The sequence below is a fragment of the Molothrus ater genome, chromosome 13 (assembly GCF_012460135.2).
Source record: "Molothrus ater isolate BHLD 08-10-18 breed brown headed cowbird chromosome 13, BPBGC_Mater_1.1, whole genome shotgun sequence".
Classification (NCBI taxonomy): domain Eukaryota; kingdom Metazoa; phylum Chordata; class Aves; order Passeriformes; family Icteridae; genus Molothrus; species Molothrus ater.
In genome coordinates, this window is record NC_050490.2 from 3,377,193 (window position 1) to 3,395,530 (window position 18,338).

General features: G+C 58.2%; 1 protein-coding gene across 1 annotated transcript; it reads left to right on the forward strand.

Moving 5' to 3' along the window:
- The first annotated feature begins 6,687 nt into the window (after window positions 1-6,687).
- Window positions 6,688-18,190, forward strand: CLK3 (CDC like kinase 3). The gene is made up of 13 exons (XM_036389418.2): window positions 6,688-6,764; window positions 6,953-7,101; window positions 10,413-10,647; window positions 12,430-12,523; window positions 12,781-12,847; window positions 13,798-13,914; window positions 14,179-14,345; window positions 14,930-15,024; window positions 15,931-16,060; window positions 16,599-16,681; window positions 16,997-17,076; window positions 17,163-17,253; window positions 17,714-18,190. The coding sequence occupies exons 2-13, from the start codon at window positions 6,953-6,955 to the stop codon at window positions 17,897-17,899; spliced, it is 1,494 nt and encodes a 497-aa protein (XP_036245311.1). The 5' UTR covers window positions 6,688-6,764; the 3' UTR covers window positions 17,900-18,190.
- The last annotated feature ends 148 nt before the right edge of the window (window positions 18,191-18,338 follow it).

Below are 18,338 nucleotides of genomic sequence, written 5' to 3' on the forward strand. Positions count from 1 at the left end.
CACCGTGACCCCCACGCCTGCTTTGTGCCCCTGGCTGGCTCCCTCAGGGTAAAGAAGTCCCAGAGGCTGGGCTGTGTCCTGAGGGTAAAGAATTCCCAGGTATTCCCGGAGGCTGGGCTGTGTCCTGAGGGTAAAGAATTCCCAGATATTCCAAGAGGCTGGGTTGTGTCCTGAGGGTAAAGAATTCCCAGCTATTCCCAGAGAACTGGGCTGTGTCCTGAGGGTAAAGAATTCCCAGCTATTCCCAGAGAACTGGGCTATGTCCTGAGGGTAAAGAATTCCCAGATATTCCTGGAGGCTGGGCTGTGAGGGTAAAGAATTCTCAGATATTCCCAGAGGCTGAGTTGTGTCCTTGCAGGGGCTCTGAGGGTAAAGCATTCCCAGCTATTCCTAGAGAACTGGGCTGTGTCCTGAGGGCACTGAGGGTAAAAAATTCCCAGTTATTCCCACAGGTTGGGCTGTGTCCTTGCAGGGGCTCTGAGGGTAACAGAATTCCCAGCTATTCCCAGAAGCTGGGCTGTGTCCTTGCAGGGTCTTTGAGGGTAAAGAATTCCCAGTTATTCTTAGAGGCTGGGCTGTGTCCTGAGGGTAAAGAATTCCCAGATATTCCAAGAGGCTGGGCTGTGAGAGTAAAAAATTTCCAGATATTCCCAGAGGCTGGGCTGTGTCCTTGCAGGGTCTTTGAGGGTAAAGAATTCCCAGTTATTCCCACAGGTTGGGCTGTGTCCTTGCAGGGGCCCTGAGCTCCCAGTTTGGAGCTGGCCCGGGCTGGAACGCTGGCGCTTCCAGGCTGGATTCTGACGGGAGCCGCCCGGGATCTCCTGTCCAGGTGTCGCCGGAGCTGTCGCCGCCCTGTCCTGTCACTCTTGCGCCGACAATGACACAGGAACGGGCGGGAGGCGGTGTTGTAGAAGGAGCAAAAGAAAGTTTTATTCAAGAGAACCGCGTGGTTTTTATGAAGTGATACGATCGATTCTATTTGATCGGTTACTTCACAAAAACACCTTCCTCACACACCGTCCTTGAGAATAAGAGAAAGAGAAGTAGAAAACACCACCTGCAGATTGTTTGTACTTAACAAGTTATCACATCCTTACAGCTCCCTGAAAGGTCTCCCAAGCCGCTGTGAGAAACGCTCGCTGTTTCTCTGTCCCGTGGCATCCCCAGCTGTCCCTTACCCATCTCCCAAATCCCTTCTCTGTCACCGCCTGCTCCCCACGAACAGCTCCTCCAACGCCTCCCCGCTGTTTGCACAGCACCCGCCGCTGCTTTTCCACTCATTGAACCAGTTGTGCACGGCAGGCAGCCCTTCCCAGTCCCTCCCGTGCCAGCCTTGCCCGTGCCCCGTGCCCGCATTTGCCTTGGCCGGGTGCCGGTGAGGGCACGGAGCCCTTGACCTTCCTCATCCTCACCCCGTGGAAGCAGAACCGCTGCCCTGCCCTCATTGCCCAGCTGCAGGTGAGCTCCCCGGGCTGGGCTCCCAGCCTATCCCAGCCCCGGGCCCCCATCCCCTCCCCTCCTGCCTCCGGCTCTCCCAGCCCCGGCTTTTCCCTTGGCAGCGCGGCTCCAGGACTCCCCCGATGCCCGGAGCAGGTAAGGCGGGGTCCCCGCGGGGTTTGGATCTCCCCCGGCCCCGGCGGGCTCAGCTCAGCTCAGCTAAGCCGGGCTCAGCCGAGAAGCGGCTCCGTGGTGCTCAGCCCAAGCCCGGCAGTCCCTGCCCGGTGGAGCTGGGCCCCGCAGGGGATCCTGGAGCCCCGCATCCCGGAGGTGCGGTGCACATGGGCACCCCAGCCCTGCCGGTGTCCGTGTGTCCGTGCGCCCGGGCCGGACACGCTCCGGCCCTCCCAACCCGCCGTCCCGGGGCTGGACGGCCGCGGGCTCGGCAGGCGCTGTTTGGGCTGGAATACAATCCCTGGAGGGAAATTCCAGGCAGCCCCGTCCCCTCCATCCCTCCCTAAATGCCGCCATTCAGCTCATCCCGGCCAGCACCCGGCTCCGAACAAACAACAAAGGGCTGCGGGGAGCCCAGGGCGGATTAAGGCACCTGGGCAGGGCGGCCCGGCCCCGCGGGGTGAGACAATGCCCGCTTTTCTCCTTCCAACATCCCCATCCCTTCATGGACCCGCTCAGGCTCTGGCACAGCTTCATCCCGGCCCTGTTCTCCTTAATCCCTCGCTCCAGTGCTGGAAGCGAAGCCAGCTCTGGGCACAGGGAGGTTTTCTGCCAGCACAGCCGTACAGATGCCACCTCTGAAATTCAGGAACTAAATTCCAAAGGAGTTTCATCCCTCGTGTGCAAGAGTTGCTTTCCTGTTCCCTAAATGCCCAGTGTGCAGGGATGCCCTCCTTCCAGGGAGCCCAAAACCCCACGGGCATCCCTGCAGGGAGGGACAAAATCCAGCTCATCACCTCTCGGGGGGAGGTTCCCCTCTTTGGGACCGGGCTTGGCTTGTCTCAGCCCTCAGGGGCCGCTGCCGCTTTGAATCCAGCCCGGACACCCCAAATCCCTGCAGGTGCTCCCTGTGAGCCCCCACCAGCGCCCGAGCTGGGTCAGCCTGGCACGGCGCTGATAACCACCCGCTTCCAGGGCCCTTATCACGGCCGGGCTGGGGCCGCCTTTGTTTCACCTCGGCCAGTGTCAGGCTGCCCGAGCGCGGCTCCTGTTCCACCTGCTGCCTTTGGGATGTCACAGCTCAATCCCCGCTGACAGAGAGCGGGGAGGGAGCCCCGGGCAGGGGGCACCGGGCAGGGGGCACCGGGCTGGCCCCAGCTGCCGCAGCCCCCGGGGAGAGCCGCGCTGGCTCGGCCGCGCTCACCGTGCCCGTCTCTCTCTCTCTCTCTCTCTCTCTCTCTCTCTCTCTCTCTCTCTCTCTCTCTCTCTCTCTCTCTCTCTCTCTCTCTCTCAGCGCACCTGCAGCTCTCCCCCGGCGCGGGGCTGTCCCTCCTCTTCCTCGGCGTCCTCCTGGGCTGTGCCATGTGCTGGTGGCACCGCCGGCGCCCGGGCCGCCCCCTGGGCCGGCAGCGAGTGGAGCTGGGGGTGGCTCTGCCCGCGGCCACGGTGCCGGTGCCCATCCAGCAGCGGGGCGAGGAGCTGACGGGAGAGGCGCCGGGGACCCGGGCCAAGGAGATTTCCCCGGCACCGCCGGCACCCCGAGGGGGCTCTCCCCACGGCAGAGCGTCCCTGCCCAGCCTCCCCTTCCTCCCGCAGCTGGCGGGGCTGTGGCAGCGCCGCTGCACCATGGCCGGCACCAAACTCCGCTGCAGCGAGCGGAGCCCGCTGGTCCCCGCCGCCCCACCGCGCTCCGGGCAGCGTCCCCGGCTCCACTGCGAGCTGCGCTACTCCCTGCCCGAGGCCACCCTCACCGTCACCATCCTCGGCGTGTCGCAGCTGCCCCGGGGCCAGCAGGGCTCCCGCGTCAAGGTGTCCCTGGTGCCGCCGTCCCGCCGCGGGTCCGTGCGCCGCAGGAGCCTCCGCCGGCAGCCGCGGCGCTGCCGCTTCGGCCCGTACGGCCCGGAGGAGCTGGGCAGCTGCACCCTGCGCTTTGCTGTCTACGCCAGGTCACGGAGCCTCCAGGAGTCCTTCGTGGGCGAGGTCCTGTTCCCCTGCGCTGAGGCCTCCTGGGACCCCCGCGCCCCCTCCAGCTACTCCTGGGAGCTGGCGAGCACCAAAACCAAGCTCAGCAAGGTCAGCACGGCAGCGGTTTCAGTGCTCGGGCTGAGTTTTGTCTGTTCTCAGAGCCCTGGAACTGCAGGGGCAGAGGCAGAGCCTCCTCCAGGCAGCACGGGGAGCCCCGGAGAGTGTCCATGGCAGTGCAAGCCCCGGGCTTGCCTTCCTCACCGGGGGCTTTGCACCTCATCCTCAGGGGGTGCTGGGGTGGAAGGGACAAACAGAGCTGGCAGCATCCCTGCAGCGCTGGTGGGCACCAAACCCACCCGGCTGCCCCATTCCTGCCCAGCCCCGACCCTGCTGGGGGAGGAGCAGCACCGGGATGGAAGGGCTGGAACTGGAGGGGCTGGAGGAGGCTGGAGCTGGAAGGATTTGGACGTGAAAGGACATGGTGGGGTCAGAGCTGGAAGGACTGGGTGAGGTTGGAACTGGAAGGATACGATGAGGTTGAAGCTGGAAGGGCGGGATGGGGTCGGAGGTGGAAGAACACAATGAGGTGAGAGGTGGAAGGGCTCGATGAGGTTGGAGCTGGAAGGGCTGGATAAGGTTAGAGCTGGAAGGACTGGGTGAGGTCAGAGTTGGAAGGACATGACAAGGTCAGAGCTGGAAAGGCTGGATGGGGTAGGAGGTAGAAGGACATGATGAGGTCAGAGGTGGAAGGGCTGGATGAGGTTGGAGCTGGAAGGGCTGTGTGAGGTTGGAGGCTGAAGGGCTGGGTGGCTGGGTAAGTTCAGAAGAGGTTTCACAGCATCCCCTGCTCTCTGTGCCGTTCCAGCACCGCAGTGCCCCCAGCCTGAGCTGCAGCGTGCTCTCCTCGCCCGCCAGGCCCCTGGGGCAGCTCCTGCTGCTGCTGCAGCTGCAGCCCCCGGCCGGGCGCATCAAGGTGCTGCTGCGCAAGGCCCAGGCTCTGGGCCGGCTCTCCTGCATGCCAGGCACCCCAGGTAGGGCACTGCTTTCCAGAAGGGAGGGGCAGGTGAGGAGGTCTCATCTCAGGAGAGAGGTGAGCTCTGTGCTCTCCCATCAGGAGATGCACAGGATCTCTGTGCTCTCAGGAGCTCTGTGCTCTCAGGAGCTCTGTGCTCTCCCCACAGCTCCACAGAGCCTCACGAGGGTCCTGCAGCCCTCCAAGCACCACTTAGGAGCTGCCAGCCTCCCTCCCTGGCGTGTGCCCCTCTCTCCAGGGCTCTGTCCCCATTTCCAGGCCACTATGTCATCGTCCACCTGCACCACGAGGGCCACATCATCGACACCAAGGAGACCAAGTCCGTCAGCGGCTACAGCCCCGTGTGGAACACGCCCTTCCTCTTCACCCTCCCCGCCGGGGACATCCAGCAGCAGCAGCTGGCCTTGGAGTTCGTTGTCATGCAGGTGAGGTGACCAGGCTGAGGAGGTGACCAGGCTCAGGAGGTGACCTGGCTCACCCCTGCTCAGCCCCTGCAGGAGCCGATTCTGGGCTGGGACGGCTCCTGTGGGGAGAGGGGAAGGCCACCAGCCGTGTCCCCTGTCCTGTGCTGCCCCAGGCTCGGCTCCACGGCCGTGGCTCGGTGCTGGGCCGTGTCCAGGTGGGGCCAGGGGTGCCACACTGGAGGGACATGTGCAGCCAGGCACCGCTGGAGTCGGAGCGCTGGCACTGCATCCAGCCCAGACCCTGATCCTGGCCCAGGACTCACAGTGAGCCAAGGGCGTCCCCGAGCTGGGCACAGGGGAGGTGACACCCCCACGCCACCGGGGGGAAGTCCAGGTGCCATCTCCAGGGCTGGAGATCACTGGAGGTCAGCACAAGCCCATCCCAAAGGGCTCCGGAGGGGACTGAGCCCATCCGAGGTGGCCCCAGCCTCGGGGGAGGAGAGGAGCTTTGTCTGCTCCATCCACTGTCTGCACCTGGAACCTGGGCTGTGGAGGAGCCCGGTGGGACAAGGACCCAGCTGGGACCCCTGTGGCCACCACAGTGGTGGCATCTCCTGTGTGGAGGAGCCAGGAGGGACCAGCACCCAGCTGGGACCCCTGTGGCCACCACAGTGGTGGCATCTCCTGTCCCTTCCATCCTTGCTCCACCCCATCTGCTGCCCTTTCCACCCCACCTGAGCAGACCCACAAGGACACGCCAATGCCACCCGGTGATAAAGGTGTCCATCGGCATTTTTAATTGATTGCTGGCCCTAATTAGTGCTTGATAAATAAATAAATAAAGGGGTTGGGAATGATCATGTGTGTGGAGCTCTCTCTCTTGCCCATGGGCCACCACAGTGAAGACCATGGGAGGATCACCATGGGGAGGAAGGCTGTGGCCAGGGTTGTCACTGTGGGGGTCATCATGGTGAAGGTCATCATGGTGAGGATGACCACGGTGAGGAAGGCCCTGTGGTGAGGAAGGCCTGCACTAAGATAAGCCGTGATGAGGAAGACCACAGTGAGGCAGATGAAGAAGGGAAGAAGACCATGCTGAGGGAGAGGCTGGCCATGGTGAAGACAGGCTCTGGTGAGGAAGGTCATGGTGAGGCAGACTGTGAGGAAGAACCAGACCCTGGCGAGGAAGGCTGCATAAAAGGTAAGGATGGCCATGGGGAGGAAGGCTGTGGTGAGGATGGCCCTGACCACCACAGTGGGTCAGAGCATGGGGAGGAAGGCACGCTGAGGGTGAGGATGGTCGTGGTGATGGATGACCATGGTGAGGAGTCCCACAAGGAGGAAGCCATGCTGAGGGTGAGGATGACCATGGTGAAGATGACCATGGTGAGGAAGCTGTGCTGAAGGTGAGGATGGCCATGATGAGGATGACCATGGCCATGGTTAGGATGACCATGGTGAGCAGTCTCAAGGGGAGGAAGCCGTGCCGAGGGTGAGGATGGTGGCGGTGATGAAGCACAGGCTGACGCGGACCCAGACCGCTTCCACCTCTCCCTCTCCTGCCAGCGCCGGTTTAACCCGTGCCGTCCCCTCAGCGCGGTGCCGCCCCGGCCGCGGCTCCGAGGCGGGCCCGGCCCGGCGGGGCGGGTTTAACCCCGGCCGGGAAGCGGAAGCGGCGGCGCTGCGGGGCCGCAGGGGCCGGGCCGGGCCGGGCCGGGCTGCACCCGCCGAGCGCGGCCGCAGCGGCGGCGGTGAGGCCGGGCACACACCGGGCACACACCGGGCACACACGGAGGGAGGGGACGCGAGGGCGGCGGGCGCGGAGCGGGTAACGGCCCCGTATCCGCCGGGCCCACGGGCAGCCCCGCCGGGCTGGGCCGGGCCGGCTGCCGGGGCTCCGGGGCCAGCGGCCTGAGCCCGCCGTGCTCCCGTCCCGCAGATGCATCACTGCAGGAGGCTGCGGTCCCCGGAGCAGGACGGCGAGCCGGGGCACCGCTGGAAGCGGCGGCGGTCGCGGAGCCGGGAGTGTGAGGGCAGGCTGCGCTACCCGCCCCGCAGGGAGCTCGCCCGCAGATCGCGCTCCAGGAGGTGAGCGCTGCCCCAAAAACCCTGCTGAGCTCGGCTCCGGCTGCTGATGGAAACCCCTAAACCCCGGGGGTGGAAGGGAAGGGTTTACTTGTCTGTCTGTCCGTCTGTGTGTGTGTGCTGTGTGTGCTTTCCCTGGCTCTTCACCCTTCCCGAAGTTCTCCCCGAAGCCGTGGCTGCGGTGTTGAGGAGCAGCCGCCTGCCCTGGAATCACGTTTCCATGCTGCGCAGGCATTAAAGGCTTTCCTGACAGCCCGCTTCTCTCTGACAGGATTAAACCCGGGTTTAAAGCGGCCGCGCTCCTCCCTCGCCTCAGAAAGGATCCCAGCTGAAGGATCCAGCTGCTAACCCATCCCTCCTGCTTCGCTTCGGGATTTTACCTTTGGTCCTCTCTTTGTCCGGCCTTTCCGCAGGGACAGTTCGGGGCTGGGAGCGGGACAGGGCCTCTGATGAGGGGAGGGTTCTGGAACAGCGGCCGGAACCGCTGGGGCTGCTGTGGCTCCACTGGTTGGACTGGGCAGGTGCAGCCAGGCAGGAGCTGAGCTCATCTTTAAATTCCTGAAATGCTCTCCAGATTAATTTCTCTCCCCAGCCAGGCTTTTGTTTACTTGAAGGAGGTGGCTTGTGAAATAGAGCTGGCACACTTTTTCCCTTTTTTGTTTCCATCTGATGGGTAATTTGGAGCAGATTTGGATGAAAGCAGGCTTTTGTTGGGTGAAAACAGCCTTGTCCCTTCAGTGTCAGCCTCTTTGAGGTGACCTGAGTCCTTCAGGTTTATTATTATTATTTCTGTTTCCTGTGTGCCCCCAAAGCACATGAGGAGTGTCTGGGCAGGTGCTGGACAGAGCTGTGGGTTGTGTTTGGGTACTTCAGCAGTGACCAAGAGCCACGGCTGCCCTGGCACAGTCTGGAATTTTACCCACTCTGGGATGCCCCCCCAGTGGCCCATGAGGCTGCCAGCAGCAGAGCTGGTTGTTGGCAGGGCAGGGAGGTGCAAACAGCAGAAATTCCCATTTCCAGGCTGAAGGTCTTGGCTGAAGCTGTTGCTGGGTGATGGCACCGACCTGGGGTTATCACCGGGGAGCCAAAGCTCTGCTTTCATTTGAAATTGCAACATCTTCTACCTAGAACACAGCTCCCTTCTCAAGGGGGTGTGAAGCAAGCCTCCAGTGAAATCTGCTGGGGAAAGCACTCGTGTTTTGGGGGCAGAAGCAGGGAGAGCTTCTCTCATCACTGGGGTGCCCACAGTGTGCCCAAAACCTCCTGTGGGTCAATGCCTGCACAACTGAGCTGGGTCTGGGCTCTCCTGGCCCCTCCTGGTGCAGAGTTTGCCCATTGTGTCCTGGGAGGTTGATGCTCCCGGAGCAGGAGCTTGGGGACAGATTTTGCTTCTGGCTCCTGCTGATGATCCATGGAGCTGCTCTGTGTGTGCACACCGAGGGCTTGGAGCCCTGGGACCTCCTGTCCCCCTGGGGTGACAACCAGAGCAGGCCCTGCTGCTGCTCCTCGTTTGGGTAAGAGCTAATGAGACACGTCCCCCAGGGAGGAGGAGCAGTGACAAACACCTGTGTGTGGTGGCACAGTGGCTCAGGTGACGTGGAATTGTGGAGTGTTGGAAGGGACCTTAAAGCCCATCCAGAGCCACCCGCTGCCATGGCAGGGACACCTTCCACTGTCCCAGGCTGCTCCCAGCCCTGTCCAGCCTGGCCCTGGGCACTGCCAGGGATCCAGGGGTGCACAGCAAGGCAGCCCAGCTGGAGCTCTCTCTCTCTCAGAGTGTGGTTTTCCCCCAGCTCCTTAAAATGTGGCCCTGCCTCAGTGTTTTCTCTCCAGAACTCCTCCCCAGTGGTCAGGGTGTGAGGTGCAGAAAGGTTTGAAGCTCCTGGCACAGGGAGTGGGAGCAGGAGGGTTTCACCACCCTGGTGGTGACAGGACCCAGGGGGACAGCAGGGAGCTGTGTCAGGGGTGGACGTTAGGAAAAGCTGCTTTTCTCCAGAGAATGAGCTGAACAGGCTGCCCAGGAGATGGGGTGGGATTGTTGGGGTGTCCCTGAGCGTTCCAGAGTCCTCACGCTGCCTTTCCATGACTCAGCCTCAGCTATGGGACTATGGGAATAGGATTATCCCTGCGACAGGGAGAAATGATGAGGAGGATTTTATTTTATCAGAAGGCTAATTAATTACTTTATGACACTATATTATTTTACTTTATTATATTTTTTATTTATTATTATTACTTTCTAGTATATTATTATAATATGTTACACTATGTTACATTACATCTAAACTGAATCTGCTGGGTACTGAGCTGCTCTTCACTTGCACAGCATCTCATGGCTGTTAGCTGGCAGTCTCCACACACACATACACACACACACACACTTGGCCCTGACAGGCCAAGGAAATTGTCTTGGTTTGGAAAGCCAGGTGTCTGCTAAGGAAGGCAGGAGCCTCGCCTGAAATGGAGAATGTGAACCCTCCCCACCCCTCCGAATTGCTATAAATTTTAAATTAAGGGGCTCTCAGGCAAAAATATGGGAGCAGGAAATAACAGTTCTTTAATAGGGAAAGAAAAAAAAAGGATAAAATGAACAATGCAGTGAACTAGAACAACACTGATGGAGTCAGAACCCAGCCTGACACCCTGTGGGTCAGGGTGTTGGTGGCAGTCCCATTGGAATTGTGGCTCAGCCCCCCTGCAGTGCCAGGTGTGGTTCTGCTGGAGCAAGGGGGATCTGTAGAGAAGGATGGATTCCTCCTCTGAAGATCCAGTGGAAGGAGAGGCAGCTGCTGCTCCTCTGGGGAATCCTGTGGAGAAAGCCGTGCTGGTGTCTCAAAAACCTCTGGATTATATCTGGGTAGGAATGCTTGGCTCCTCCCTCTGGGCGGAGCATCTCCCAATGAGATGTTATAGTTCTTATCATTCATGCAGAGGTACAATAGGCTGTTATCAACAGATGTCCCCTCCCCAGGGAGGTGTGATTGTGGTCACTCAAAGAGAGAGATAAGGCAAACTGCCCGCTTGACAAAAGATAATCTGCCATACAGATGGTAATGGAAAACATCTTGCATTGCAATCTGGAACAGAAATAAAACACCATCACTTTGGGTAAACAATCTTTGTCTTGTATTCTGCTTTTGCACAAACACAGGAGCAGCGAATGAGATCAGAATTGTTTTTCCTTTCTCTGAGGTTCAGAGAATATGAATCCCAGAATACCCTTGGGGAAGCTGTGCCTTGCTTTTCTCTGTGGCTGCCCGGGACTGTTCCAGCATTCCCAGCCAGGCTTTAAGGGCGCTGTTTCTGTGCCACAGCCATGAGAGGATGCCCTACCAGCGGCGCTGCCGGCGGGACAGCGATGCCTGCAGGCTGGAGGAGCGCAGCCCGTCCCTGGGGCAGGATTATTGCCCGGCGCGGCCGCGGCCCTGGCGGCGCTCCCGCGGCCGGGGGCAGCACCAGCAGCGGCCCCGGCGCTACCAGCAGCAGCAGCAGCAGCAGCAGCAGCACTGCCGCCGCCGCAGGAGCAGGTCTTGTAGCAGCGCCTCCTCGGTGAGTAGCATCCACTGCGAGCTCAGCTTTAACTGTTCTTGCCTCCTTCCAGCCCCGAGTGCTCTGGTGAGTACCTCGATCCCCGTTGCTGTGTTTGTTGTGAAGTTCTTCCCCCCCATCTGTGTCGTGCTCATGGCTGTGGGTTTTGCCTTGGAGCCTTAATCCGTGAGGGAGCTAAGCCATGTTCTTTAGGGCCAGGGAAGGGATCAGGGAGAGCTTCTAGTGGCACTCACGTGGTGCCTCGGCCCGGGGCCAGCCCTGCTCCCGGGATTCGCTTCTGCTGCAGCTGCTGCTGCTCTGGGGGGTTTGGTGCAGCATTCCTCAGTTTGGCTTCGTGCCTGGATCCCCTTGCAGGTGGGATTGGTCAGCCTGGCTCTCCAGAGCTGATTTTATGCCCTGTCACGAAGTTCCCACCTTCACAGGGTACACGTGTGTCCTCTTTCCCCGTTCCCACCTGGATTTCAGCTTCCTGCACACTTCACCCTGAAACGCAGCATTCCTTCCCGGGATTAACTGGGAATGTCTGCAGCTGGGTGGGGGCTGGTCCCAGGCATGCCCTGGAAGTGGTGAGAGGTGTCAGAGCCAGCCCTTCAGCTCTTCCCTCCTGTGAGGAGGAGCACTCCTCTCCCACCTGAAATGTGACCACAGCTGAGGGGTGGGCTCTGATCCCAGCAGCTGGATAATCTGCATGGCTGGGAACTTCTGAGCTCCTCCTTTTGGTTCCTCTCCAGCTGACTGTGGCATTGGGGTGTTGAGGGAGCCAGGGCTGTGCTGGGGTGTGTGGTGGTGATGCTGTGCAGGTCTGGCCTGGCAGGAGCTCAGCCCTCCAACACCTCACAGCTGTCCCAGCTCTCCTCCCACCTTCTCCTCTGATTTTTTGGGGAGTTTTGATCTTAGCTCATTATTTTGGACCTTCTGAGGGGGGCAAGGGGCACAGAAGAGAATCCTGCTAGAAGCTCAGGCATGGAAATGTCAAGGTTTCCCTGAGTTCCTTTGGCTGCAGGGATTGTAACTATTTTGGAAGCAGACTAGAACAAGGTGAGGAATTAGGACAGCTCGCTTTGTGGACCCCGGGTCCTTGCAGGAACCTTGGGCTGGTTTTCCAGTAGAAGCTTGCCAGTAGCAGGGTGTGAACATCACCTCAGAGCTTGCCTGAAGTGTTCCCTGGGGATTGATTTACCTGTCCTGTTCCTAAAGCTCTCCCAGTTTCAAAGAGGCCGATGTGCCCCAGCGGGTCTGCGAGCAGCCACGCGGGTTTAGGCTCAGTGTGGCACAAAGTTTCTTTTCAGGAGGGGCAGGGCTGCTTCCCAGCCAGGACAGGACACAGCTCTGGGCAGCTGGAGCTGCATTGCCCGAGGCACAAAGAGCAGGATGCACAGAGGGGAAAAAAACCTGCTACTGTGGCTTCTACTGGGCAGCCTGTCCAAACTGAGCGCTTGCCAGCCCAGAGGTGACGTTGTGCTGGCCAAGGCCTCCTCCTGCCGTGCATCCTCCGTGGGGAACAGAGGATTCCTCCTGCAGCTCCCCACCCTGGAAGAGGAGGGCATTTCCCTGCCCTAGAGGCCGTAGCTAATGAGCCGAGTTTCCTTGCCGTACCTGTAGCTGTTGATGACTTTTCTGTTTTGAAGTCAGTTCTGTGTCTTGACGTGTCCCTTGCACTATCCCTATCGTTTATATATATGCCGTGTGCCTTATGAAATGCTGGCATCTGGAAAATCCACCCACCGGCGGCCCCGTCGTCCCTGCAACCTTTGACTGCCCGCTCTGGGGGGGTGAGTGCAGAGGAGCCAGCAGAGCAGTAAGCGCAGCAGGAGCGTGGAAGATGACAAGGAAGGTCACCTGGTGTGCAGGATCGGCGATTGGCTTCAAGAGCGATGTACAGCCACCTTTCGTAAAACTTTACCTCTACTTTTACCCCGGGTTAGCCCAGATCTCTCTGGCCTCTACTGGAGGGGTCTCTAGTGGTTCATTTACTGACCATAACTTGCCTGAGGCAGAGGCTTGAGTTGTAAAGAGTGTAGCGGTGACAGACGGTTGTTTTGGTTGCTCTGAGGTTTTGTTGGTGTGAAGTGGCAGGAGCCCAGCTCTGCCCTGGCCCCCCAGGCTCACACCCCCTCCTGTTTTCTCTCCTAGATGAAATTGTGGGCAGCCTCGGTGAAGGCACTTTTGGGAAGGTGGTGGAGTGTGTGGACCATGCCAGGTGGGCTCCTTTCCTTGCATCTGGCCCTTGAGCATCACCAGGTGTGGCAGTGCCACCTGGGCTCCATGGGACTGAGTTTGTCACCTGGGCCTGGCTCCAGAATTTACAGGCTGGTGTGTTAAGGGAAGCATTCCATTCCATTAATAGAATAGAATACTAGAATATTATTCTAAGAATATTCTAATATTCTATTCCATGAATAGAATAGAATAGAATAGAATAGAATAGAATAGAATAGAATAGAATAGAATAGAATAGAATAGAATAGAATAGAGGAATATCCTGAGCTGGAAGGGACCCATGCCAATCATCAGAAGTGCAGCTCCTGGCCCTGCATGACACCCCAGCAGTCCCACCCTGTGCACTCCTGAGAGCCCCTGAGTCCTGGAGCCTCGGGGCTGTGCCCATTCCCTGGAGCACCTGCTCAGTGCCCAGCACCCTCTGGGGAAGAGCTTCTCCCAGATCTCCAGCTTCTCCCAGATCTCCAGCTTCTCCCAGATCTCCAGCTTTTCCCTGACCCTCCCAGCCCCAGCCCCACCATGGAAGGTTGTTCTGCAGCGAGTTCCTGCTGAGGGGCGTCCCCTGTGACCTCCTAATCTGCCAGGGCACCTCTCCATTGTCCCCTTTCACCTCCCCCGTGGTTACATCTGACCCCTGTGCCCTTCTGAGCCCTGGTCTGGCCCCGAGCCCTGGGCTCAGTTTGCTGCAGGGCTCTGCTGCCTCCCAGGGTGGCCCTGGGGTCACAGAGAGCTGTGTCAGGAGTGTCCCTTGGGAGTGATGGCCAGCAGTGACCTTTCACTAATTGGCAGTGCTAATTAGCCACTGCTCAAGCAGCAAGGAGGGCTGGCAGAGCTTTGTTAGGACCAGTGATGCCTGGATGTGCCTCTCCCTGTGGGCTGAGCACACAGGTTCTGTCTCTGACTCCGTCCTTGTGGTCTCCTCCCTTCCAGAGGCAAGTCCCAGGTGGCACTGAAAATCATAAAGAACGTTGGGAAGTACAGAGAGGCTGCCAGGCTGGAAATCAACGTCCTGAAGAAAATCAAAGAGAAGGACAAGGAGAACAAGTTGTGAGTTGCCAGTGCCACATCTGGCACACAGAGCAGCACGGGGCTGAGGATGGGGTGAGGGAAACTGGCCCCATTCTTCTGCTGCCCTGTCCCACAGGAGCTGGGGAGCTCTCCCCAAAGGTGGCTTGAAGCACCTCCCTGGGTTGCTGTGCTCCAGAGGCAGCTCTGCTCCCCAGCCACTCCTGAAGTGGCCAGGAACACCAGAAGAGCTGTCCTGAGCATCCCTCAAAGGTGCTTAAGCCCTGCCTCTCTCTCCCTGCACAGCCTGTGCGTCCTCATGTCGGACTGGTTCAACTTCCACGGCCACATGTGCATTGCCTTTGAGCTGCTGGGCAAGAACACCTTCGAGTTCCTGAAGGAGAACAACTTCCAGCCCTACCCCCTGCCACAGATCCGGCACATGGCCTACCAGCTGTGCCATGCCCTGAGATGTGAGTGAATGTGGTGGGCTCACAGGGCTCCCAGGATGAGGGAAGAGATGGGAATCTTGGCTCCGTGTTTCAGAAGGCTGATTTATTATTTTATGATAGATATTATATTAAAAGAAAATGATATACTAAAACTATACTAAAAGAATAGAAGAAAGGATTATAAGAAAATTATATACTGAAGAAAATGATATACTAAAACTATACTAAAAGAATAGAAGAAAGGATTTCATCAGAAGGCTAGCAAGGAAAGGAATGGAATGATAAAATCTTGTGACTGACCAGAGTCCCAACACAGCTGGACCTGTGATTGGTCATCAAGTAGAAACAACTCACATGAGACCAATCAAAGATGCACCTGTTGCATTCCACAGCAGCAGATAATTATTGGTTTTCTTTTCCTCTGAGGCTTTTCAGCTTCTCAGGAGAAAATTCCTGTCAAAAGGATTTTTCATAAAATATGTCTGTGACAAGTGATCCCCACGGGCTGGGGGGCACTGGCACTGGCACTGGGCTGGGCTGGGCAGAGCAGTGCCCCTGCTGCTCTCTGGTGCTTAGAGAGGTGTTTTCCTCCTCCCTCTGTGCAGTTCTACATGACAACCAGCTGACTCACACTGACCTCAAGCCAGAAAACATCCTGTTTGTCAACTCGGATTTTGACACTCTGTACAACGAGAACAAGGTGGGTTCTGTCCCAAGGAGCACTGGCTGCACAGGAACAGGCTGCCTTTATCCCTCCCTGCAGAAATTGGATCTCCCCTGCTCTGTCCAGGCCTTCAGAACCTGGGAAGTGGGAACAAGGTGGAAGGCAGAGCTCTTCTTCCTGCTGTGCCTTCCAAAAGCCTTAAGGCTGCCCAGAGTGTTCAGGGATTTTCCACAACACTGCTCTGGGGCTCCTCAGAGCTCCATCCCTGTGAGGAGGTGGAGAGCAGCATTCCTGGAGCTCCACAATTCTATCCCTGTTAGGAGTTGCAGACCAGAGCTCTTAGGGTTCCTCAGCGCTCCACAGCTCCATCCCTGTGAGGAGGTGCAGACCAGAGCTCCTGGGGCTCCTCAGCGCTCCACAGCTCCATCCCTGTGAGGAGGTGCAGACCAGAGCTCCTGGGGCTCCTCAGAGCTCCATCCCTGTGAGGAAGGAGCTCTGGAGAAAGTGCAGAGCAGCACTTTGGGACTTCTCAGAGCTCAGAGCTCCATCCCTGTGAGGAGGCACAGACCAGAGCTCCTGGGGTTCCTCAGAGCCTGGCAATCCATCCCTGTGAGGCACTTTGGGGCTCCTCAGAGCTCCACCCCTGTGAGGAGGAGTAGACCAGCACTCCTGGAGCTCCACAGCTCCATCCCTGTTAGGAGTTGCAGACCAGAGCTCCTGGGGCTCCTCAGAACTCCATCCCTGTGAGGAAGGAACTCTGGAGGAAATGCAGACCAGCACTTTGGGACTTCTCAGAGCTCCATCCCTGTGAGGAAGGAACTCTGGAGGAAATGCAGACCAGCACTTGGGGTTCCTCAGAGCTCCACAGCTCCATCCCTGTGAGGAGGCACAGCCCAGCAGCTGGAGCTCCTCTCCCAGCCCTGCCCTGTGCTTTTCCTGCAGAGCTGTGAGCAGAAGTCCATCCGGAACACGAGCATCCGCGTGGCCGATTTCGGCAGCGCCACCTTCGACCATGAGCACCACACCACCATCGTGGCCACGCGGCACTACCGGCCCCCAGAAGTGATCCTGGGTGAGAACTGCATCTTCTGGGGATGGGAAACCAGCCTGGGAATGCTCCAGCTCTTGGGCAGATCATTTCTAGCTCTGAGTGGATCCCTGTGGTTTCACCAAGGAGGAATGTGGTGGGGGTTGTTGGGTGTGGTGGTGTTCACAGGGGTCCCAGGACAAGAGAGCTTCAGAAGGCTGATTTATTTTTTTATGATATATATTAAAAGAAAATTATATATTAAAACTATACTAAAAGAATAGAAGAAAGGATTTCATCAGAAGGCTAGCAAGGAAAGGAAAAGAATGGAATGATAATAAAATCTTGTGACTGACCAGAGAGTCCAAGACAGCCAGACTGTGATTGGCCATTAATTAAAAACAGCCACATGAGACCAATCACAGATGCACCTGTTGCATTCCACAGCAGCAGGTAATTATTGTTTACATTTTGTTTCTGAGGCCTCTCAGCTTTTCAGGAGAAAAAATCCGAAGGAAAGGATTTTTCATCAAACATGTCTGTGACAGTTGGGAGCACAGAGTTAATTTGGTTTTCTTTGCAGAGCTGGGCTGGGCACAGCCGTGTGATGTCTGGAGCACTGGCTGCATTCTGTTCGAGTATTACCGTGGCTTCACGCTCTTCCAGGTAGGATTCTTGTTCCCTGAGAACCCTTCGTGTCCAGAAGGGCTCAGAATTAGTTGAAGGGGAGGGAAACACAGAGCAAGCACTGAAAATGAGAAGCTGAGTGTGAAAATGAGGCCTGGAAAAGGGCTGGTTTGGACAGAGTTTGGATCGTTTCTGGGTTTAGGTTATGTCTGTTGTCTGAGGAGAGGGAAAAGCAAAACATGAAAAGTTGGATAGGACCTGGTGGAATCCTTTCTCCCAGTCTCTGCATAGGTGACAAACCTTTTGTCATCAGCTCCTCAGGCTCTAAGCCACCACTGCTGTGCTCCTTTGCAGACCCATGAGAACCGAGAGCACCTTGTCATGATGGAGAAGATCCTGGGGCCGCTCCCATCTCACATGGTCCACAAAACTCGGTAAGAGCCTGGTCCTGAGCTCAGCCCAGGCACCACCTCCTGGAAGGGAGGGAGAGCTCCTGCCTGACCCCACCTTCCCCGTGCAGGAAGCAGAAATACTTCCACAATGGCAGCCTGGTGTGGGATGAGAACACGTCCGATGGCAGATACGTCCAGGAGAACTGCAAACCCCTGCAGGTGGGTGCTGCTCCCCTCCTCCCTGGGGCAGGGCATGGGGCTCAGGGCTGGAATTCCCTTTGTGACTGCTTGGTAGGGAGCCCCAGCTCCCATCCGCAGGGATCCCGCTCTGGATAGGGCAGGATGGGGATTAGGGAAAGGGGAATGATGTGTTTGGGGTGGGAGGCTGCCCTGGCCCAGGGTTCCAGAGTCCCTGTGGGCATCAGGGCAGTGGGGGATGCTGTATTTGGGATGGGAGGCTGCCCCAGGGGATGCTGGATTTGGGATAGAAAGCAGTCCAGGGGGATGCTGTATTTGGGATGGGAAGCAGCCCTGGGGGATGCTGTATTTGGGATGGGATGCTGTATTTGGGATGGGAAGCAGCCCTGGGGGATGCTGTATTTGGGATGGGATGCTGTATTTGGGATGGGAAGCTGCCTTGCCCAGGCAGGGGCTGAGCCTGTGTCCCTGTCCCTTTCAGACATACATGCTGCACGACTCTCTGGAGCACGCTCAGCTCTTTGACCTGATGAGGAGGATGCTGGAATTCGACCCCTCCCAGAGGATCACGTTCTCCGAGGCCCTCCTGCACCCTTTCTTTGCCGGGCTCTCGGCAGAGGAGCGGATGCTGTGCGGGCGCGGCGCCAGCCGGGACCTGAGCAGATGACGGCCGGGATCCCTCAGGATGGATCCCTTGGGATGGATCCCTCAGGGTGGATCCCTCAGGATGGATCCCTCTGGGTGGATCCCATGAGATGGATCCCACAGGATGGATCCCACAAGATGGACCCCACCGGCCTCTGCAGCTCAGCCCCACTCCCCGCCCGAGTCCACAGGGGCTGGGGCACTGCCACAAGGACCCTGGGAGGAGAGGAGGAAGGAAAGCTCTGTTGGAAAGCACAGATTTGTCTATTTATATGTTGTAAAGTTAAAATAAAGTGTTTCTTATTGTTTGATACTTCCCTTGTAGGTGGGTGTAGGGTTATGTTGCCTCTTGTGCAAAGGAAGAGGGAGATGGTGAAAAATCACCTGGAATCAGTGAGGGGGAGTGGCCCGGTGTCTGCCGTGGCAGCAGAAGGTTCTAGAAGGAGAGCAGACAAATAAAC